At 44.3% G+C, this 19,211-nt stretch overlaps 1 protein-coding gene across 1 annotated transcript in view; it reads right to left on the reverse strand.

The window, feature by feature from the left end:
• Window positions 1–11,693: 11,693 nt before the first annotated feature.
• Window positions 11,694–19,211, reverse strand: part of LOC143290946 (sodium/calcium exchanger 1-like) — a 25,991-nt gene continuing 18,473 nt past the window's right edge. Inside the window, exons 7-11 of the mRNA XM_076600521.1 lie at window positions 18,515–18,747; window positions 17,226–17,334; window positions 15,884–16,062; window positions 13,732–14,061; window positions 11,694–11,936 (exon numbers count right to left, since the gene is read on the reverse strand). Coding sequence (XP_076456636.1) covers window positions 11,694–11,936; window positions 13,732–14,061; window positions 15,884–16,062; window positions 17,226–17,334; window positions 18,515–18,747 — 1,094 coding nt within the window. The remainder of the gene's footprint in view (window positions 11,937–13,731; window positions 14,062–15,883; window positions 16,063–17,225; window positions 17,335–18,514; window positions 18,748–19,211) is intronic.

Consider the following 19,211-nt stretch of genomic DNA (forward strand, 5'->3'; position numbering starts at 1 on the left):
CTCGTTTGATGGTGGTGGTGGTGTTTGCAAACGTGCTAGAAATGGAAATCCTGATCTCGATATATCATGATCAGTTTCGTTGTGTGATTCCTTTTCACTTGCCGACCTATTTGAAACAAAGATTGTGATTATACAGACTTTGTATAATACTAATTATAATTTATCGCATGACGTGGATTCCATGTTCTGATCAAGTGTACAGCGCGTCACTTCTCATATTTCGTTACGTTTCTGACATGTACAACCCCTTCCCCACCCTGCCCCCTTGTGAATGGGCAAAGCGAGCCTGACCACAATAAATCATTCGTTCGTTCGTTCGTTCGTTCTCTCTCGTTTGAAGTTACTGATGACAACTCACAACAAAACCACACTGAAGAATTTGTGTATTTACTTGTATAAAGCCTTTAAGAGGCGAGATCATATACTTAGTTAAGAAATGCGGAACTACTAACTATTGCTCTTTTATCGGATTATTTTTTTGTATGGATGAGATGTGTCAGTATATTGTACTTTGTGATAACTCTAGGGAGAGCTGGACACTACATGGTCTTCTGAGAAGAAACCCCCTCAGTCAAGTGTTTCGGCCCTAAACTCCTCTAAGGGGGCCTGGGCCGCACCCAGGTCATTACTCCTGGATGCCCTTGTATTGCCGCCTTTTTTTTCTTTTTCTTTTTTTTTTCCCGTGGTCCTCAGCAGGTTCGAACCCGCGCCTCCAGGGTGGTCACCACTTCAGGACTGAGTCACCTTTTCTGGCAGACGTTTTAACCACTGAGCTATCGTACGCCTAGTCTGAGTAGGGAAATTCATTCCTCCTCGGCCAGATCCAACTGGAACTCTTTTCTGCTGCTTACTGCCATTGCCTTGAGAGCCCTGTGTTCTCTCTCTGCCAGAAATCGACAGCTGTTTTATGAGGCTGAAGGCAGATGCGCTCACAAACCCTCTTGCACCAATCTCTATGGCGAGGACTTTGGCTTGGAAGCCAGATTCTCTCAGGCTGCTGGCTAGACTGCAATTATGTTATGGTATTCATATGTGTAGATATACGCGTATGGGTATATATAAGTGTGTGGATGCATGTTTATATGCGCATATACGTATGTGTGTATATGTGTGAAAAACATATCATATATATTAACAGTGTATGATGTCATTAGTTTCATATCTTTGTATCCCCCTTCAGAATGGGCCTTGGCCTAAACTGAATAAATTTCGTTTCGTTTCGTTTCGTTTCTCTCTCTCTCTCTCTCTCTCTCTCTCTCTCTCTGTGCCGGACTTTGTGCTACCTGTATATCCTGCTGGCATGTGTAAGGGTCAGTTATCAGACAAAACACCTAGGTGTCTAAAGTAAAAGTCGTGTAACGGCCTGTGACACGGGTAGGTCAGTTATATCATTATACCCAGACAAAGGGTGGGTCTGGCTGGTGGGCAGAAAGGTCCCAGTTGAATAACAAAGGAAGAAAAAGAAAAAAAACCGAAAGTGAATGTTGGCGGATTTAGGTTCCTCTCGAACAAGAAGGCTTTGTTCAAAACCGGATGTGTCTGTGGGGGTGGAGGGGAGAGAGAGAGAGAGAGAGAGAGAGCGTGTGTGTGTGTGTGTGTGTGTGTGTGTGTTGAGGAAAAGAGGAGTTCGATGTGAGGTGTGGGGGTATGGGTGTGGGGTGAGGGAGGGATTGGAGGGGAGGATGTCTGTGCCGGGAGTGTAGTGGAGTAGGGGATGGTGTGTGTGTTTGTTTGTGTGCGAGTGTCTGTATGTGTGTGTGTGTTTGTTTGTTTGTGTGCGAGTGTTTGTATGTGTTTGTGTGTGTGTGTGTGTGTGTATGTGTGTGTGTCTGTGTGTGAGTGTGTGTGTGTGCGTGTTTGTGTGTGTGTGCGTTTGTGTGTTTTTGTATGTGTGCGTGTGTGTGTTTGTGTGTGTGTGTGTGTTTGTGTGTATGTTTGTGTATGCGTGATTTTGTGTGTGTGTGTGAGTTTGCGTGTGCTTGTGTCGCTGATCCGTGGGATATGGAAACTCAATAATACCCATACCTCACCTGGCCCTGGAAACGGGTAATGGCGTCCACCTAAAAAAAAAAAAAATACATACGTGAACAAATACCAAACAAGAAGAATGACTGTCTAAGGGGCTGGTGGTGGTCAAAACGACCAAGCAGGTCAACGACAGCTGTTATTCAAGATGAGTGAATGACCATGGCAGATGGCAGCTCACAGACGATGTAGAAGAAAATATCACTCGATGTTCATAACCAACACATCCAACGAATTCTTCATTGTTCTTTCGTTGACGGTGTAAAACCACCACACCCACACCCTGTTCACCACAACACGCCCACATCCGCTTCTCCAATTTCAGTTTCAAGGTAGAGTCAAAGCGTGCGGACTGATCCATATACGCTACACCGCTTCTGCTATAGAAGAAGAAAAAAATGATAAAAAAGAGCAAAAATAAATGACTGACCGCATAAACCCTACTCGGCTTGTCAGGGCACAGAGAAGCCAACAACATACAAGTCAGCCGCCATCAACAAGCAAAACGTTAGACCTTTTGGTCTGCATCAGTTGAAATGAATCACTACAGAACAGAAGTATTACAGCCAGATATAGCTTTTAAAAAAATTTAAAAAATAAAAAACATAGAGAGGGTGGGGGAAAACGAAACGAAACAACAACACAAATCAGCACATTGGCTTTCATCGAGGATAAAAGAATCACTGCCTGGGGCAGCTTGCAGAGAGAGGAGAGCCGGGTGATTACATGGTTTGAGGATGGCAACTCATTGATTTACCGCGTGCACGCACATGTTACTTGTCTGCACGACCAGGAGGTCACGTGCGGTGTGGACTGTGTGAAGGTCTCTGAGTGTCCAACACCATCATGCTTCAGGAGAGGTAGCAGTAATAGTTGTAGAAGAAGGAGTAGTTGTAGTAGTAGTAGTAGTAGGTATATTATGGTGGTGGTAGGGGTGGTGTTGGTGGTGGTTATATTCGCTTTTTTTCTTTTTTTTTTTTACATTCAATACATTCAGATCATGAACACACACACACACACATGTATATATATATATATATATATATATATATATATATATATATATATATATATATCATTGTCTGCCATCTCTCTGTTCGTATGTCTCTACCCCTCTCTCCTTCTTTCTCCCCCGCACCCACCTCTCTCTCTCTCTCTCTCTCTCTCTCTCTCTTTTATTAAATATTGTGTAGTGTAGACCCTATTCAGGGCGGGGACTGGATGTAAAAAAGCACACCAGTGCTTATCTATTATCCTCGAAATAAAGAATTTGTCTTGTCTTGTCGTATTGTCTCTGTCTGTCTCTCTCTGTCTTTCCCTCTCCCTCCTCTCTCACAGTCTCTTCTCCCTCCCTAACCCCCTCCCTCTCTGTCTCTCTTTCTTTTTCCCTCTCCTTCTATTATCTGCCTGTCTATTTTTCTTGACCCCTCTCTTGCCTTGTCTCTGACTACTTTACTCACCAGCCTCTCTTCCTGTTCCCCAAGCAACACTTCACACTGGACTATTCATGTTGCATGCTCTGGGGGCAGTTTTTTTTAAGAGCTTTGTTAACATTTTGTTTTCTTTGTTGGTGTGTGTGTGTGTTGCATTTTGACATACCAGTAAACGCCCTTGACGAAGACCAGTGGGCGAAACCGGTCGGGCATGTAAAAAACTGTTTTGCTGTTTTCATTTTTTTTCTATTGTTGTATATATATATACACACACACGCGCGCACACACACACATACACACACACACACACACACACACACACACACACACACTACTTCTCACCATCACCTCTCACCCTCAGTTTTCGGCAAGTACGATAATCCCTTGGACAACTCACCCATAATCACCTTAACGAAAAGTTGCTGAGGGGAATTCTTTTTAATCATATATGTGTAATTTCAAAACTAAATATATCTTATGAATGTGTTATATATATATATATATATATATATATGCGTGCGTGCGTGTGTGTGTGTGTGTTCGCGCGCGCGCGTGTATGTTTATGTTTCCAAAATAGACGATGTTTAAACACGCTCTACGCTCAAAAGAAAAACAACAACAACAACAACAACAACAAAACCAAAAACAAAACAAAAAAAATGGATCAATTACATTAATCCCTTCAAACTTGACTTACCACGACAAGTTAATCCTTTTTGATTGGCTAATGTCGCTTTTCCTAAACCAATAGGCAGACAAGGACAGGCAATGGAAACAGTAGGTATGGGGGGAAAAAAAGTGTTGAAGTCGATCCTACATAGTAGGTGGTCGAATGGCAGCCAGTTCTGATGTGGCAACTTGTACAGTTTGTCTTTATAGGTCACTGTGGTGAAGTCTTTGATCGTTATCGCTGTTGGCGAGTGCAGTGTGCCGGAACTAAGGATCGATGTGTGTGAGTGTGGTGGTGGTGGGAGAGGGGTTGGGGGGGGGGGGGGGGGGTGTGTGTATGTGTGTTTGTTTGTTTGTTTGTTGTGCGTGCGTTGTGTGTGAGTGTGTTATGGTGTGGTGTGGTGTGGTGTGGTGTTGTGTGTGTGTGTGTGTGTGTGTGTGTTTATGGAGTGTGAATGTATGTATGTGTATGTCTGTACGTAGGTCTGTGTGTGTATATGTGTGCCTGTGTGTAAGTTTGCCCCACTCCTCGTCTTGAGTTAGGGAAAAGGCAACAAGCCATTACCCGTGGAACCTGCCAGACGCTTCAGACCCTCGTGATCAGACACAGTCACAAAACAAGAATAGAATCAGGAAGCAGTGTCATGTTAGTCTTTAAACCATGTGGTGTGACAGACAAAAAAATCACACACACACACACCCACACACACACACACACACACACACATCAGACAACACAACTTGTTATGACGCCCATCTGCGTGCCTTTCTCGACCAATGTCTATCGATTTGCCATTCACGTGACTTCTTGAACACCGAGTGCGCATGTCTAAAGACTATCAAACCCCCTATATGTCTGTGGCTGTGCGTAAAGTTGTCACTGGAGCTAAGGTTCAAACCGACCTCGTTGAGGAGGAAAACGAAGACGATGGAAGTGATAAAAGTGTGTCTGGGACTTTCGGAGAAATATGAACCAGACAACAAGCAAAGAGCTACTCAACTCTGTCTGTAAAACTTCTTTTTATTTCTCTTGTTTCCCCTGTTGTTGCCGCTACTGCTGCTGTTGGTGTTGTTGTTGTTGTTGTTGTTGTTATGGTGGTGTTTCTTAACTCACTCAGTACGGCCTGTCCTCTCTTCTCCTCTACATAGACACCTCGGATGTCCAGTGGGTGTCTGAATGACCCAACCTTTAGCTTCCGTCGTCAGAATTGTGGTATTCTTTGTCAACATTCACACGTCTTCAGTATAAGAGCCTTCCGCTTGCAATATTTTGATGATGGTAATTGGGGTGAAACGCTGTTAACGTCGTCTCTTTCGCCGTTCGTATGGAAAGAGTTAAACACACATACACGTACACACACATGCACATGCACACTCGGCACGCACGCACTCATACACGCATACACACGCTCGCACGCACACACACACACACACACACACACACACACACACACACACACGCATGTCGTATGGATTTACAGTAAAGTATCATAGTCACTAAGAAATGATTGCTGCTGTTCCGTTGTTTATCAACAGCAAATTTACCTGTCAGTTGAGTTTGTTTTGTTTTTTTTCCTTTTGCGTTCGTTGTTACTGTTGTGTGATAGAATTTCCCTAGATATGGGTATGATTGTTGTTTGTTCATCGAAACAGCAGAAGCTGTCTGCATGTGTAAGTGTGTTTGCGTGCGCGTATATATGTGTTTGTGTGTGTCCGTGTGTCTGTGTGTTTGTGTGTGTCTATGTGTTAAAAAAAAAAATCCGGTTCGCAACAATTCAAACCTGGTTTCCGAATCGCCACAAATGTTTATCGCTTTTTTTTCTGTACCGGGTTGTACGACACACCTCTACTTCTAACACTCCACGTCCATTCTTTGTGTTAAGGGACGTTTGGCCCTCACCATATCTTTACCAGTCCAACTCAGAACATGTCCCAGGGCCCGTATGCTTGACCGATCATCACACAGGAGTCTGATGTGGTGACATTCGTCATTATAGGGATTCCTGGGGTGACATGATGATGACAGTTCATGGTCCTTCCATTGACCAAACACGGCCGGGACTTGCTACCGGCCCTGGGGATAATGGCATCGGACAGCCTGTTAATTGCCACAGACAGACAGACAGATAGACAGACTGTCTGGGTCACACTTCATCGTCGTCTGACGCTCTCTCTATGAGGCCTGTCTGCTCGATGGGAGGAAATGGACCGTGTCAATAGTTACAAACGCACGCTTTTTGCATGAAATCAGTCAGCCAACGAACCCAGGAAAGAAATCCCAACAGGCAGGAAGTGAGAGAAAAACACTCCCAGCACTCTGAAGGTGGGACAGACACAAGACAATAATTATTTTAATACCGCACGTGAGAAATTCAGAGAAACATAACGCATGTGGAAAGACACACACACACACACACACACACACACACACACACATACACACACACACACACACACACACACACACACACACTCACACACACACACACACACACACACACACACACACACACACACACACACACACACACACACACATACATGTCGTATGGATTTACAGTAAAATATCAAAGTGACTGCAAGAAATGATTACTACTGTTCTGTTATTTATCAACACATACACACACAGAGACGCGCGCGCGCACGAACACACACACACACACACACACACACACACACACACACACACACACACACACACACACACACCTCTCTCTCCAACACAGTCATACAAGAGACACCGTATCGACAAAGAGGAGAATTAACCCTTCACACGCCACCACTCCTGATCCCCTGAAGAGGACCCTGGCTTGGAGCAGCATTAACCCCTTTGATGTCCCTTGCCATCAATGGTGGCCTTGTGCTCTGGTTGGTGACTCGTGGTGAATCTCTTTTTTAATGTCTCTCGGTCTGCCTCTCGTCCATCGTCGTTGTGTCAGACGTGATGACGTGAGTTTCTGGGTCAAGTCGGGGGGTTCTGGTGGTGGTGGTGGTGGTGTGGTGTGGCGGTGGTGGTGGTGATGGTGGTGGTGTGGTGGTGGTGGTGATGGTGATGGTGTGGTGGTGGTGGTGATGGTGGTGGTGGTGGTGATAGTGGTGATGATGTTGGTAGTATGGTGGTGGTGATGGTGGCGGTGTGGTGGTGGTGGTGGTGATAGTGGTGGTGGTGGTGGTGGGGGGGGTGTGGTGGTATGCGGAGGTGGTGGTGGTGGTGTGGTGGTGATGGTGATGGTGGTGGTGGTGGTGGTGATGGTGGTGGTATGGTGGTGGTGATGGTGGTGGTGTGGTGGTGGTGGTGATGGTGGTGGTGGTGTGGTGATGGTGTGGTGGTGGTGGTGGTGGTGGTGGTGGTGTGCAGGGGAGAGTGCAGGGAGGGGGGGGGGAGGGTAGGTTAGAAGATGGTGGTGGAGTAAGGGGTGTAGAACTATGTCTGTCTGTCCGTCTGTGTGTCTGTGTCTGTCCCCCCATCGTGTGTGCCGGTTGTTTGTTCGTTGTTAGAGCACGGCCGGATCCTGCTTCGAGTGATGTCAGAGAACGAAGTGTTCAGTGTGTGTGTGGTGAGAAGAGAGGGGAAAGGGGGCTTATTTTCATGGGTTTCTTTGCTACTTTGTTCTTGTCGTGTTTAACTCTCTCCATACGAACGGCGTTTCACCCCAATTACCACCATCAAAATATTACAAGCGGAAGGCTCTTACACTGAAGAGGTGAATGTTGACAAAGAATACCACATTTCTGACGACGGAAGCTAAAGGTTGGGTCATTGAGACACCTACTGGACATCCGAGGTGTCTGTGTAGAGGAGAAGAGAGGACTGGCCGTACTGAGTGAGTTAATACATTTGTGGTTTGCTTGGACATGATGTTGTTGTTTTGTCACCAGGGCGCGAAGTCCAGAGAAAACTAAATTGGTTTAAGTACGTCATTCTGTGTGTGTGTGTGTGTCTCTCTCTGTGTGTGTGTGTGTGTGTGTGTGTGTGTGTGTGTGTGTGTATGTCTGTCTGTCTCTCTCTCTCTCTTTCTCTCCCTCTGTCGGTCTCAGTGTCTGTCGATCTGTGAGTGTCATTGTGTGTGTGTGTGTGTGTGTGAGAGAGAGAGAGAGAGAGAGAGAGAGAGAGAGAGAGAGGCAAAAATCATGTTCCAACAAGCACTCATACTGTTGCGTACAACCTTTAGGCTACCCACAAGAACACAAGATGACGTAAAAAACGACAGATTTTCTTTATCATTTTGTTCAAGACACAAATGAAATACATACTGTTTCATTGTACTTGCTTCTCAATAAATACTGTACATTTTTATGCATTATACTCATATCGAAATTGAAGCACAAATCTAAATGCTCTCAGTTTTAATCTCTAAACACATGATCATATGTCGTTGTATCAGTGTGCAGGTATTTTCACTTTTAAAAAAAAGTAATCATAGATGGGATAAAATGTAACAAATGGAGTGATGGCCTAGAGGTAACGCGTCCGCCTAGGAAGCGAGAGAATCTGAGGGCGCTGGTTCGAATCACGGCTCAGCCGCCGATATTTTCTCCCCCTCCATTAGACCTTGAGTGGTGGTCTGGAGGCTAGTCATTCGGATGAGACGATAAACCGAGGTCCCGTGTGCAGCATGCACTTAGCGCACGTAAAAGAACCCACGGCAACAAAAGGGTTGTTCCTGGCAAAATTCTGTAGAAAAATCCACTTCGACAGGAAAAACAAATGAAACTGCACGCAGGAAAAAATAAAAATAAAATGGGTGGCGCTGTAATGTAGCGACGCGCTCTCCCTGGGGAGAGCAGCCCGAATTTCACACAGAGAAATCTGTTGTGATAAAAAGGAATACAAATACAAATACAAAATGTCACACAATTTGTCAAGACGAAAGGAACAATACGTGCATGTGCTCGAGCAATACACAGAACAACAAACAATCACACACACACACGCACACGCACACACGCAGGAAAGACAACAAAAGAAAGAAAGAAAAGAAAAGAAAAGAAAAAATGAAGAAAGGTAAGAAACAAAAAACAAAAGGAGATCCTGCATTGACAAATAGATAAGCTCACACACCAGTTACATTTTGAAGGGGGAAAAAAATCCTCATATTTATTCTCACACATTCGTCCCTTCCCCTCCCACTCAATCACTTCCTCGCCCCCCCCCCTCCCCACCCACCCCCACCCCCTGCTCTCCCCTCCCCCCCTCCCCATATCCCCTTCCTCGTCACTGTCATCCCTAGTCACCCATCTCCTAGGCCACCTACTGCGCACCACCCATTTCAGTAAGTGTACATTTTGGCAAGAAAGGATGAGGAAAAGGAAAAGGTGGTCCATCAACCACTGTTGCTTTTTTCCACAACGACCACGTGAGGCTATGGGCGTAAAGGGGGAGAAACAGATACGTGTATTTCCTTGTGGAGTGCGAGCGTGTGTCTTGTGTCATGTCATGATTTGCCTCCCCTTCCATCGGATCTGATGTCGTGTGGGCTGGTTGCTAGTCTTTCGAATGAGAGGTCACGCTAAGGTACCGTGTTTTACACACACACACACACACACACACACACACACACACACACACACACACACAGTTTTGTGCACGAGGAAGGAAAAACAAATAAACGAACAAAAACACGATAACAAAAGACGTTATCCGTGGAAAATCACACTCTTTGAGAATAAATGGACTTTTTTTGGTAAACAAGCAAAATACACAGACAGGATATAGGGTGGCGCTGTACTGTGGTGAAGCACTCTCTCCAGGGTGAGCAGCCAGAGTTTCACACGGAGAACTGCAGTTGTGACAACATCAAAGTATTACCAATACAAGCTAACAATGCAAAGTACCGCAGCCGTCGTTGCAATGCCAACTACACAGAATAATACTGTTTTCTTTCAGACATGAATTTTACGTTGACTGAATTATATATACAGATGCTGAAAAGTAAACTGTTGATCAAGAAAGAAAAATGACAAGACCAAAAGCAAGACGAAGTCTGTGGAGAGAGCGAAAGAGAGACAGAGATACGTTGAGACAGACAGACAGACGGAGAGATGGAGAGACTGATAGACAGACAGAGACAGAAAGACATAAACACATACAGAGAGACAGAGAGAGAGAGAGAGATGCAAAACAAACACTTTCACTGGAACATCACAGGAACACATCAGCTAATTTCGATGGAGGATGATATTGGACATTGGTAGAAACCAAACATTATTATATCAATGACACATATATGAGATGGGATTAACTTATGGGAAAAATCATATCACTGTAGAACAGCGAACCATGAAAACGATGGACGGGCAAGATTTGTAAAAATCAACATATATACACCCACACCCATATACATACATACATACATACATACATACACTTGATCCCAGGAGAAATTGGCTAATTAACAAACTGCAATAGAGAACAGACAAACAGACAGACACGTGGATTCAGCTTGAAGTGATGTAATGAAGTTTTTTTGTCCCATATAACAACAAACATGGCAATCATGATGAGGAGTTAGATTTGTACGCTCTTTTTGTGTTCTTGGTTTTCTTTTTTCTTATAAAAGTAAAAATGGGTTGTGGGAGCGGTAGAGATGAAGTAGGCTATACCACACTTGGAACTCACAACAACAACAACAACAACAACAACAACAACAACAAAATAGAGCAGAAAGCGAAGTCCAACGGGTGAAGATAGTAACCATGTATATCATACAAAGATGAAATGGAGAAGCAAAAATTAATTAAAACACGTGAAACATGAGCATGAAAAAAAAGAACAAATCTTTGTCAGTTTTCAGGATCAAGACCGTGTATTTCTCTCTCTTTTTTTCTTTTTTATTTACGATGAAGTTAAAGTGTTTGATGTCGACAGATATACTCTGATATTGCTTTCTTCTTTTTTACGATGAAGTTAAAGTGTTTGATGTCGACAGATATACTCTGATATTGCTTTTTTTTTCTCCACCTTCAAAAAGGGTTCTTTTTTTCACACTTTCATCATCAAAATGTCATTCGCTGATTTGATTGCTTATACTGAATTTCTCAGACTTTCAACCATTACATACATATATACATACATACATACATACATATAGGTAGATAGATAGATAGATTGAGGGAGAGAGAGAGAAAGAGAGAGTACATAGATACATTGAGGGAGAGAGAGGGAGAGAGTACAATTCAACGTGTACCATGTGTTAAATGTCCGTTCAAATTTCCCAATTACATTAAGTAAACGAATAAGAAATTTCCAGTGTATCCCACAGATCACAATTTTTCACTTGAAAGAAAATGCTCGTTCAACGCCCTACCCCCACCCCACCCCCTACAATAAAAGAAAAACTCTCGAAAAAATTAATGTATCACAATTTTACGAAAAGCAAAAGGTTTTTGTTGTTGTTGTTATAAATGCTCGCTCATCACCGCTCCCAATAAATAACCTACCAAACACCTTCCCCCCCCCACACCTACCCCCAACCCCACCCCGCAGACCTCCCCCTCCTCCCCTCCCCTCCCCTCCCCTCCCCTCTCCTCTCCTCTAATCCTCCTCACCTCCTTTCCCATCTAAGCTCAGAAGCTCACGCTGATGTACCCGTAGACCTGTAGACTGGACAGGATGATGTAGAGGAACCAGAGCAGGACGAAGACGATGAAGGAGACCCACTTCCAGAGAGTGGACCCCCCGAGCTCCCCTTTGCCCATGAAGGGCATGTAGCGACGTAGAATGATGGCGGCGATGGCCACGGCCGCACACACCGAGTACAGCACCACAGAGAAACTCAGTGATCCTGCTGGGACCTGGAAGGTCTTGCCCTGAGAACAACAGAGCAAGGATTCTCTCGGTGATGTTTCTGTCTGTTTCAGGTGACTGGTCATCATTCTTCTAGGCACACACACACACACACACACACACACACACACACACACACACACACACACACACAATCACACACACACACACACACACACACACACACACACACACACACACACACACACACACACACACAGAGGATCTCCGATGATATCATTCTTTAGGCGATTGATAAATGTAGTTATTCTTTTAGGTCCTGAAAGAGGGAACACAGGATCTCCGATGATGTTATTCTTTAGGCGATTGATAAATGTTATTCTTTTAGATCCTGAAAGAGGGAACACGGGATCTCTGATGACGTTATTCTTTAGGCGATTGATAAATGTAGTTATTCTTTTAGGTCCTGAAAGAGGGAACACGGGATCTCTGATGATGTTATTCTTTAGACGATTGATAAATGTAGTTATTCTTTTAGATCCTGAAAGAGGGAACAGAGGATCTCCGATGATGTTATTCTTTAGGCGATTGATAAATGTAGTTATTCTTGTAGATCCTGAAAGAGGGAACACGGGATATCCGATGATATCATTCTATAGGCGATTGATAAATAGTATTCTTCCCTCCATCTTCCCTTTTCATTTCTTATAAAATAAACCCGTTTGCAATGTGTTTGTGCATAAACTCCCCCTTGCGTGAGATTATTTTTAAGTGATTTGTTAAATTATGACTACTGAGTCTGAAAATTGTACCAAAGGCCCACAACAACAACCCACCTCACCCCAAAAATCCGAATCCTCCACACTAATTCTCCAATCCCACACAACCCACAGCCCCCCCCCCCCCCACCCCACCCCCCTTCCACCCCCACCCCCTCCCCCCCCCCCTTCCTCCCGCTCCCCTCCCCCCCCCCCCCCCCCCCCCCCCCACACACACACACACGACTCCCATAACCCCTATCTCCCCAACCCCACAACTCAACTCCCAAACCCCCAGTCCCCGAACCCCCCCTCTCCCCCTCCTCCCCCACCGCCCAAAACCCCAAAACCGCCAAACCCCAATCCCCATACCCCCCCCCCCACCACCAGCCCCCCTAGCCCCCACATACATCCCCCAACCCTCCTTCCCCACCCTCTTACCTGAAGACTGAAGATGTTTTATTCATAAAGGCCATCATAACTCCGTAGAAGGGGGATAAACATGGAAGTCGCGTACAAATACAGAGAATGTTCATGTTGTCAGAAAAGCACTTTACCGTTTAAACTGCTTTACAAAGATAAATGCCGTATAAACTGCTTTATACAGATAAAGAGTGAATTGTTTAACACAAGACTTTCCTTTGTGCCGTTTAAATTTCTTTATACAGATAAAGAGTGAATTGTTTAACAAGACTTTCGTTTGTGCCGTTTAAACTGCTTAATACAGATCAAAGAGTAAATTGTTTACAATACTATCGTTTATGCCGTTTAAACTGCTTTATACAGATAAATAGTGAATTGTTTGATAACAAGACTTACGTTTGTGCCGTTTAAACTGCTTCAAACAGATAAAAGAGTGAATTGTTGAACAAGACTTTCGTTTGCGCCGTTTAAACTGCTTCATTCAGATAAAGAGTGAATTGTTTAACCTGCTTTATACAGATAAAGAGTGAATTGTTTAACAAGACTTCTGCTTGTGCCGTTTAAACTTCTTTATACAGATAAAGAGACTGTCGTTTGTGCCGTTTAAATTGCTTTTGTACGGATAAAAAAAAAGTGAACTGTTTAACGAGACCTTCCGTTCCTTTTGTCTTTATACCTGAGCGCTCCAGTAGATGGAAGCGATGACCCAGGACACTCCCAGGCCCAGGAAGACGTTCACCGAGTTGCTGCCCGTGACGTTGCCGATAGAGTTGTCGGCGTACTTCTCCTGGCAAGCGGCCTGCTTGGAGGCGAAGAGGTCCGGCAGAGAGGTGCCCAGGGCCACCAGCGTGATGGCCGTCACCGTGTCCTTCAGCCCCACCAGGCAGCCGAAGATGCTGGCCAGGTCCTTGATGAAGGTGGTCAGCACGCCGATCATCACCAGGGAGCAGAAGAAGGCCAGCCACCCGCCCCAGATGTCCGGAGGGGGCACGCAGGAGAACAGCACCTTGAGGGGGGAAGGTGGGATGGGGGGGGAGTAGGTAATACCAAGTGGCTATGAATATGAAGACAATGTTTAAGAAGTGGTACTCTTCTTTCTCTCTCTCTCTCTCTCTCTCTCTCTCTCTCTCTCTCTCTCTCTCTCTCTCTCTCTCTGTCTCTGTCTCTGTTTCTGTCTCTCTGTCTCTGTCTCTGTCTCTGTCTCTGTCTCTCTCTCTCTCTCTCTCTCTCTCTCTCTCTCTCGAATAAATGGTTTATTCACATGGGCCATAGCCCCTCATGAAGGGGTATTTGAACAATAAACACAATTTGAGGATAAATAAACAATGAAAACAAGACTATTGATCGGCTATATCTCAAACTCTGAAAGCCTAGTACAAAAACAGTGAGGTTGCGTATAACGTCAGGTTTTGTACATTGCCATAAACAAACTCAGTTTGAATAGACAAGGATCCCAAAATGTTAATAAACCATTCATTCATTCATTCTCTCTCCGTGTCTCGCTGTGTGTGTGTGTGTGTGTGTGTGTGTGTGTGTGTGTGTGTTGCTACTTCACCTCTCTCTCTCTCTCTTTCCCTCCCTCTCTCTCTCTGTTCCTACTTTACCTCTCTCTCTCTCTCTCTCTCTCTCTCTCTCTCTCTCTCTCTCTCTCTCTCTCTCTCTCTCTCTCTCTCTCTCTCTCTCTCTCTCTCTCTCTCTCACCACTTAGAGTACCAAACAAGTTTGCATACGGCGAATTAGGACGTTATCCACTGTATATAAATAGTGCAACAAGGTGTATCAAGTACTGGTTAAGGTTGCTGAATATGAATGTGCACCGATTACCCAGACAGGCATATTTGATGTTGTTTAACTTAGACGAAAGGGGAAAAAATGCTGGGTGTCTTTAGTAACAAATACTTTATTTAGACTTGGGTTTGGATATGTCTGGTTGCAACAAGGCGTTGGTTGTGAGCAAACATTTTTGTCATTATTTAAGCAAAGAATGAAAGATATATTTATGCAGGAGTGGGACGAGTCAGTAATGTCTAAAGATCTATATCATAACTGCAGACTGTTTAAAACTGGTTTTCAGTGTGAGCAATATTTTGACTTTGTGGATAAAAAGTGTTTTAGGGACTGTTTGGTAAAATTACGGCTTGGTTTGCTCCCAATAAATGGATCATTTTTTAGAAGAACATTCAAATGTAATTCAAATTACGCATGTAAATGTTGTAATGTGATCGAAGATGAAAACCATTTTATAAACAATTGTGTCCTTTACAATAGCAAAAACATCTGAACTCTGAAGGTTAATCGTATGTTCACTTGCTGAAGAATGGTTCTGTTTACAGAATTCGTAAACTCTGCGTTTATATATTTAATGCCCAGGAATTCTGTGACAACAATGATGAAAGTTTAATTAATTTACTATGCACAAGAAGCACTTTTGTTCTACAGGTTTAAGTTAGTACGTATTTTACTTCTTTTTTTTGTGGCTGAGTGATCACCATATTGTGTACTTTTGACCTCTTTCTAGGGGCCGGAGGCCTGGAGATTAAAGTTTTGTTCTCGTTCTTGTTCTTGTTCTCTCTCTCTCTCTCTCTCTCTCTCTCTCTCTCTCTCTCTCTCTCTCTCTCTGGCCCCCTGTTCTCAGTTCATCCTCTACCTCACAACCCAATCCACACGTACAATCACACCCACATGTCTCTTCATACATTACACCCACCCACCCCGATACCTACCCACACCCTACAACATCCCTAACCCACCCCACCACACACACACACACACACACACACACACACACACACACACACACACACACACACACACACACACTTTTATACCTTCCAGCCGAAAGTGATAAAATGCATGACGTAGTCGAAGGCCGTGGCGGACTCAACCTCCCCGCCGTTGACGTTCATGGCCTGGATGAACTGCTGTCCCCAAGAAGCCTTCTGCAGCCTCAACATGTCCAAGTTGGTGTTGGTCATGTTCACCACTCGGCTCACCAGGCCTTTGAACTCTGTTGGGTGGACACGTGTGAGAGGTGGCTTTAATGTATTGTAAATGTGGATGGAGGTGTGAGAAGGACTTTAACGCTAGTGTGAATGGAGGTGTGAGGGTAGCTTTAATGTAAGTGTGGATGGAGGTGTGAGGAGGACTTTAACGTTAGTGTGAATGGGGGTGTGAGGGTAGCTTTAATGTAAGTGTGAATGGGGGTGTGAGGGGTAGCTTTAATGTAAGTGTGAATGGGGGTGTGAGGCGGACTTTAATGTAAGTGTGATGAAGGTGTGAAGAGGACTTTAATGTAAGTGTGATGAAGGTGTGAGAAGGACTTTAATGTAAGTGTGCTGAAGGTGTGAAGAGCACTTTAACGTGAGTGTGAACGGAGGTGAGAGAAGGACTTTAGCTTAAATTTGAATGGAAGTGTGAGGGTAGCTTTAACGTAAGTGTGAATGGAGGTGTGAGTAGGACTTAACTTAAATCTGAATGGAGGTGTGAGGAGGACTTTAACGTAAATGTGAAGGAAAGTGTGAATAGGACTTTAACGTAAGTGTGAATGGAGTTGTGAGTAGGACTTTAACGTAAATGTAAATGGAGGTGTGAGTAGGTGTTTAGCTTAAATCTGAATGGAGGTGTTAGGAGAACTTTAACGTAACTGTGAATGGAGGGAGGGCTTTAGTATGCGAGGGTGCGGTGTAGGTGTATATTTATGTGGTGTGTGTGTGTGTGTGTGTGTGTGTGTGTGTGTGTGTGTGTGTGTCTGTGTGTCTGTGTGTGTGTGTCTGTGTCTGTATGTCTGTGTGTTTGTGTGTGTGTCTGTGTGTGTGCGTATGTGTGTGTGTGTGTGTGTGTGTGTTTGTGTGTGTGTTATGTGTGTGTGCGTGTGTGTGCGTGTGTGTTTTTTTCTATGTGTGTTCCATATGTGTGTGCGTGAGAGTGGGCGCGTGGAGAAGGGGTGGCGGTATATATATACGTGCATGAGTGTTTCTTACAACTCAGTCTGTTGATCTTTCACAAGCAGACAAAGAAGCCAAACACCCAAACAACTTCACACGTGTGTGAGTTGGGAAAGATACTGGCAAAAACACAGCAGGGTCATTTAGCCTGAATTTATCGATGTTTGCTGACAGAAAAAAAAACGACGACAGACAGACACACAGACAGACAGACAGACAGACGTGCCATCATCGTTGAGGATGGTGACAATGGTACGATTCAGTTTGCCGATCTTTGCTCCCTCTATGTCACACGATACAAGGGACACCTCGAAATGCTCGTCTTTCTCGAACTCCTGTGACGAAAAAAAAAAAAACATATATGAAAAATTCAGGGAAACAATGAATGATGATGATAATAATCATCATCATCATAATAATCATAATAATAATCATAATCATCATCATCATAATCATAATAATCATAATGATGATGATGATGATTTATAAAATAACAAGAGAGGCAAGGCCTTCAAGACTCACTTGTGATACACTTTTAAAAAATCTAATCGTTAAAATGTGCTCTGTATTTGTTATTATAAAGCTTCGCGTTAAAAAAAAAAGTCCTAACCAGATTCGAATTAAGTCCCCTAGCATTAATTACAGAGTAATTTCCCTTTTTTTTACTGTCTGCACCAAAACGTTTGCAAAATAAATAAAACTTCCATGCTTAGAAAAAGAAGTTCCTGTTTGAACAAAAAATGATAATAATGACTGCTCTTGTTGTTGGGTCAGAATATCAGATCAAAGTGCCAAGTTCAGAGAATACAAAAAATATAAATATAACAGTAAACGCAGTTTGCATATAATTAGGCTTCTTTTTTCTTTTTTTTTTTTTGTGCCCATCCCAGACGTGCAATATTGTTTTAAACAAGATGACTGGAAAGAACTGAATTTTTCCTATTTTTATGCCTAATTTAGTGTCAACTGACAAAGTATTTGCAGAGAAAATGTCAATGTTAAAGTTTACCACGGACACACACACACACACACACACAGAGAGAGAGAGAGAGAGAGAGAGAGAGAGAGACAACCGAACACCGGGTTAAAACATAGACTCACTTTGTTTACACAAGTGAGTCAAAAATCAACTCAACAGCGGTGGAGACAGAGAAAGAGAACAAGCGAACGAGAGACAGGGGGAGAGAGGTAGAAAAAGAGAGTGCGGTGTGGGGGGTGGGGGAGCGGAGGAGGACGAAAGGGTGGATAGTGAAGAAGATAGAGGGATGAAAGAATATGATACCAAAAAAAATCCCGAGTTAAGGGGTTGGTTGGCGGGGGGGCGGGGGAGGGGGCAGGAGAGGGGACGGGGGGTGGAAGTGGGAGGGGAGATAAATGGAAGAAAAGACGAAAGAACATAGCCAGACAGTACAACTACACACACACACACACACACACACACACACACACCTACAAACACTCCCACATCTACACCCACACCCACACCCCTCACACCCACACCCCTCGCCCTGTTACCTGATCGTCAATGATACCGATGTCAATGGTCTTACACAGCTCGCCGTGTTCAAACACCAGGGTGCCCTTGTTGGTGTCGTAGTCCCGCCCGTACACCGCCGTCTGGTTCTTGGCCTCCCACGTGACTGTCACCTTGCCGTCGGCTCCGTTGGACCTGGACACGGGGATCTGGATGGTGCCCACGCTCTCCTTGGCCAGCAGACTAGGCTCCGGGAACTCGAAGGTCCCAGGGTCTGTCACATTAAAGAGGATGGGTGGGTGGATAAATGATATGACGGGTGCAATAGCCGAATGGTTAAAGCGCTGGACTTTCAATCTGAGGGTCCTGGGTTCGAATCTCGGTGCACCTGGTGGGTAAAGGGTGGAGATTTTTCCGATCTCCCAGGTCAACATATGTGCAGACCTGCTAGTGCCTGAACCCCCTTCGTGTGTATGCGCACGCAGAAGATCAAATACGCACGTTAAAGATCCTGTAATCCATGTCAGCGTTCGGTGAGTTATGGAAACAATAATATACCCAGCATACACACCCCCGAAAACGAAAATGTTATATGTTTGTCTGAGTGTGTATGTGTGCGTGCCTGAAATCTGATTGAATGACACAGGAAACGAATGATGAGCGCCCACTGGCAGCCGTCAGTCGGCTCTACCCAGGTAGGCAGCCTGTTGTGCAAATGTCCCCGTATATGTAAAGCGC

The sequence above is a fragment of the Babylonia areolata genome, chromosome 1, assembly GCF_041734735.1.
Source record: "Babylonia areolata isolate BAREFJ2019XMU chromosome 1, ASM4173473v1, whole genome shotgun sequence".
NCBI lineage: Eukaryota > Metazoa > Mollusca > Gastropoda > Neogastropoda > Buccinidae > Babylonia > Babylonia areolata.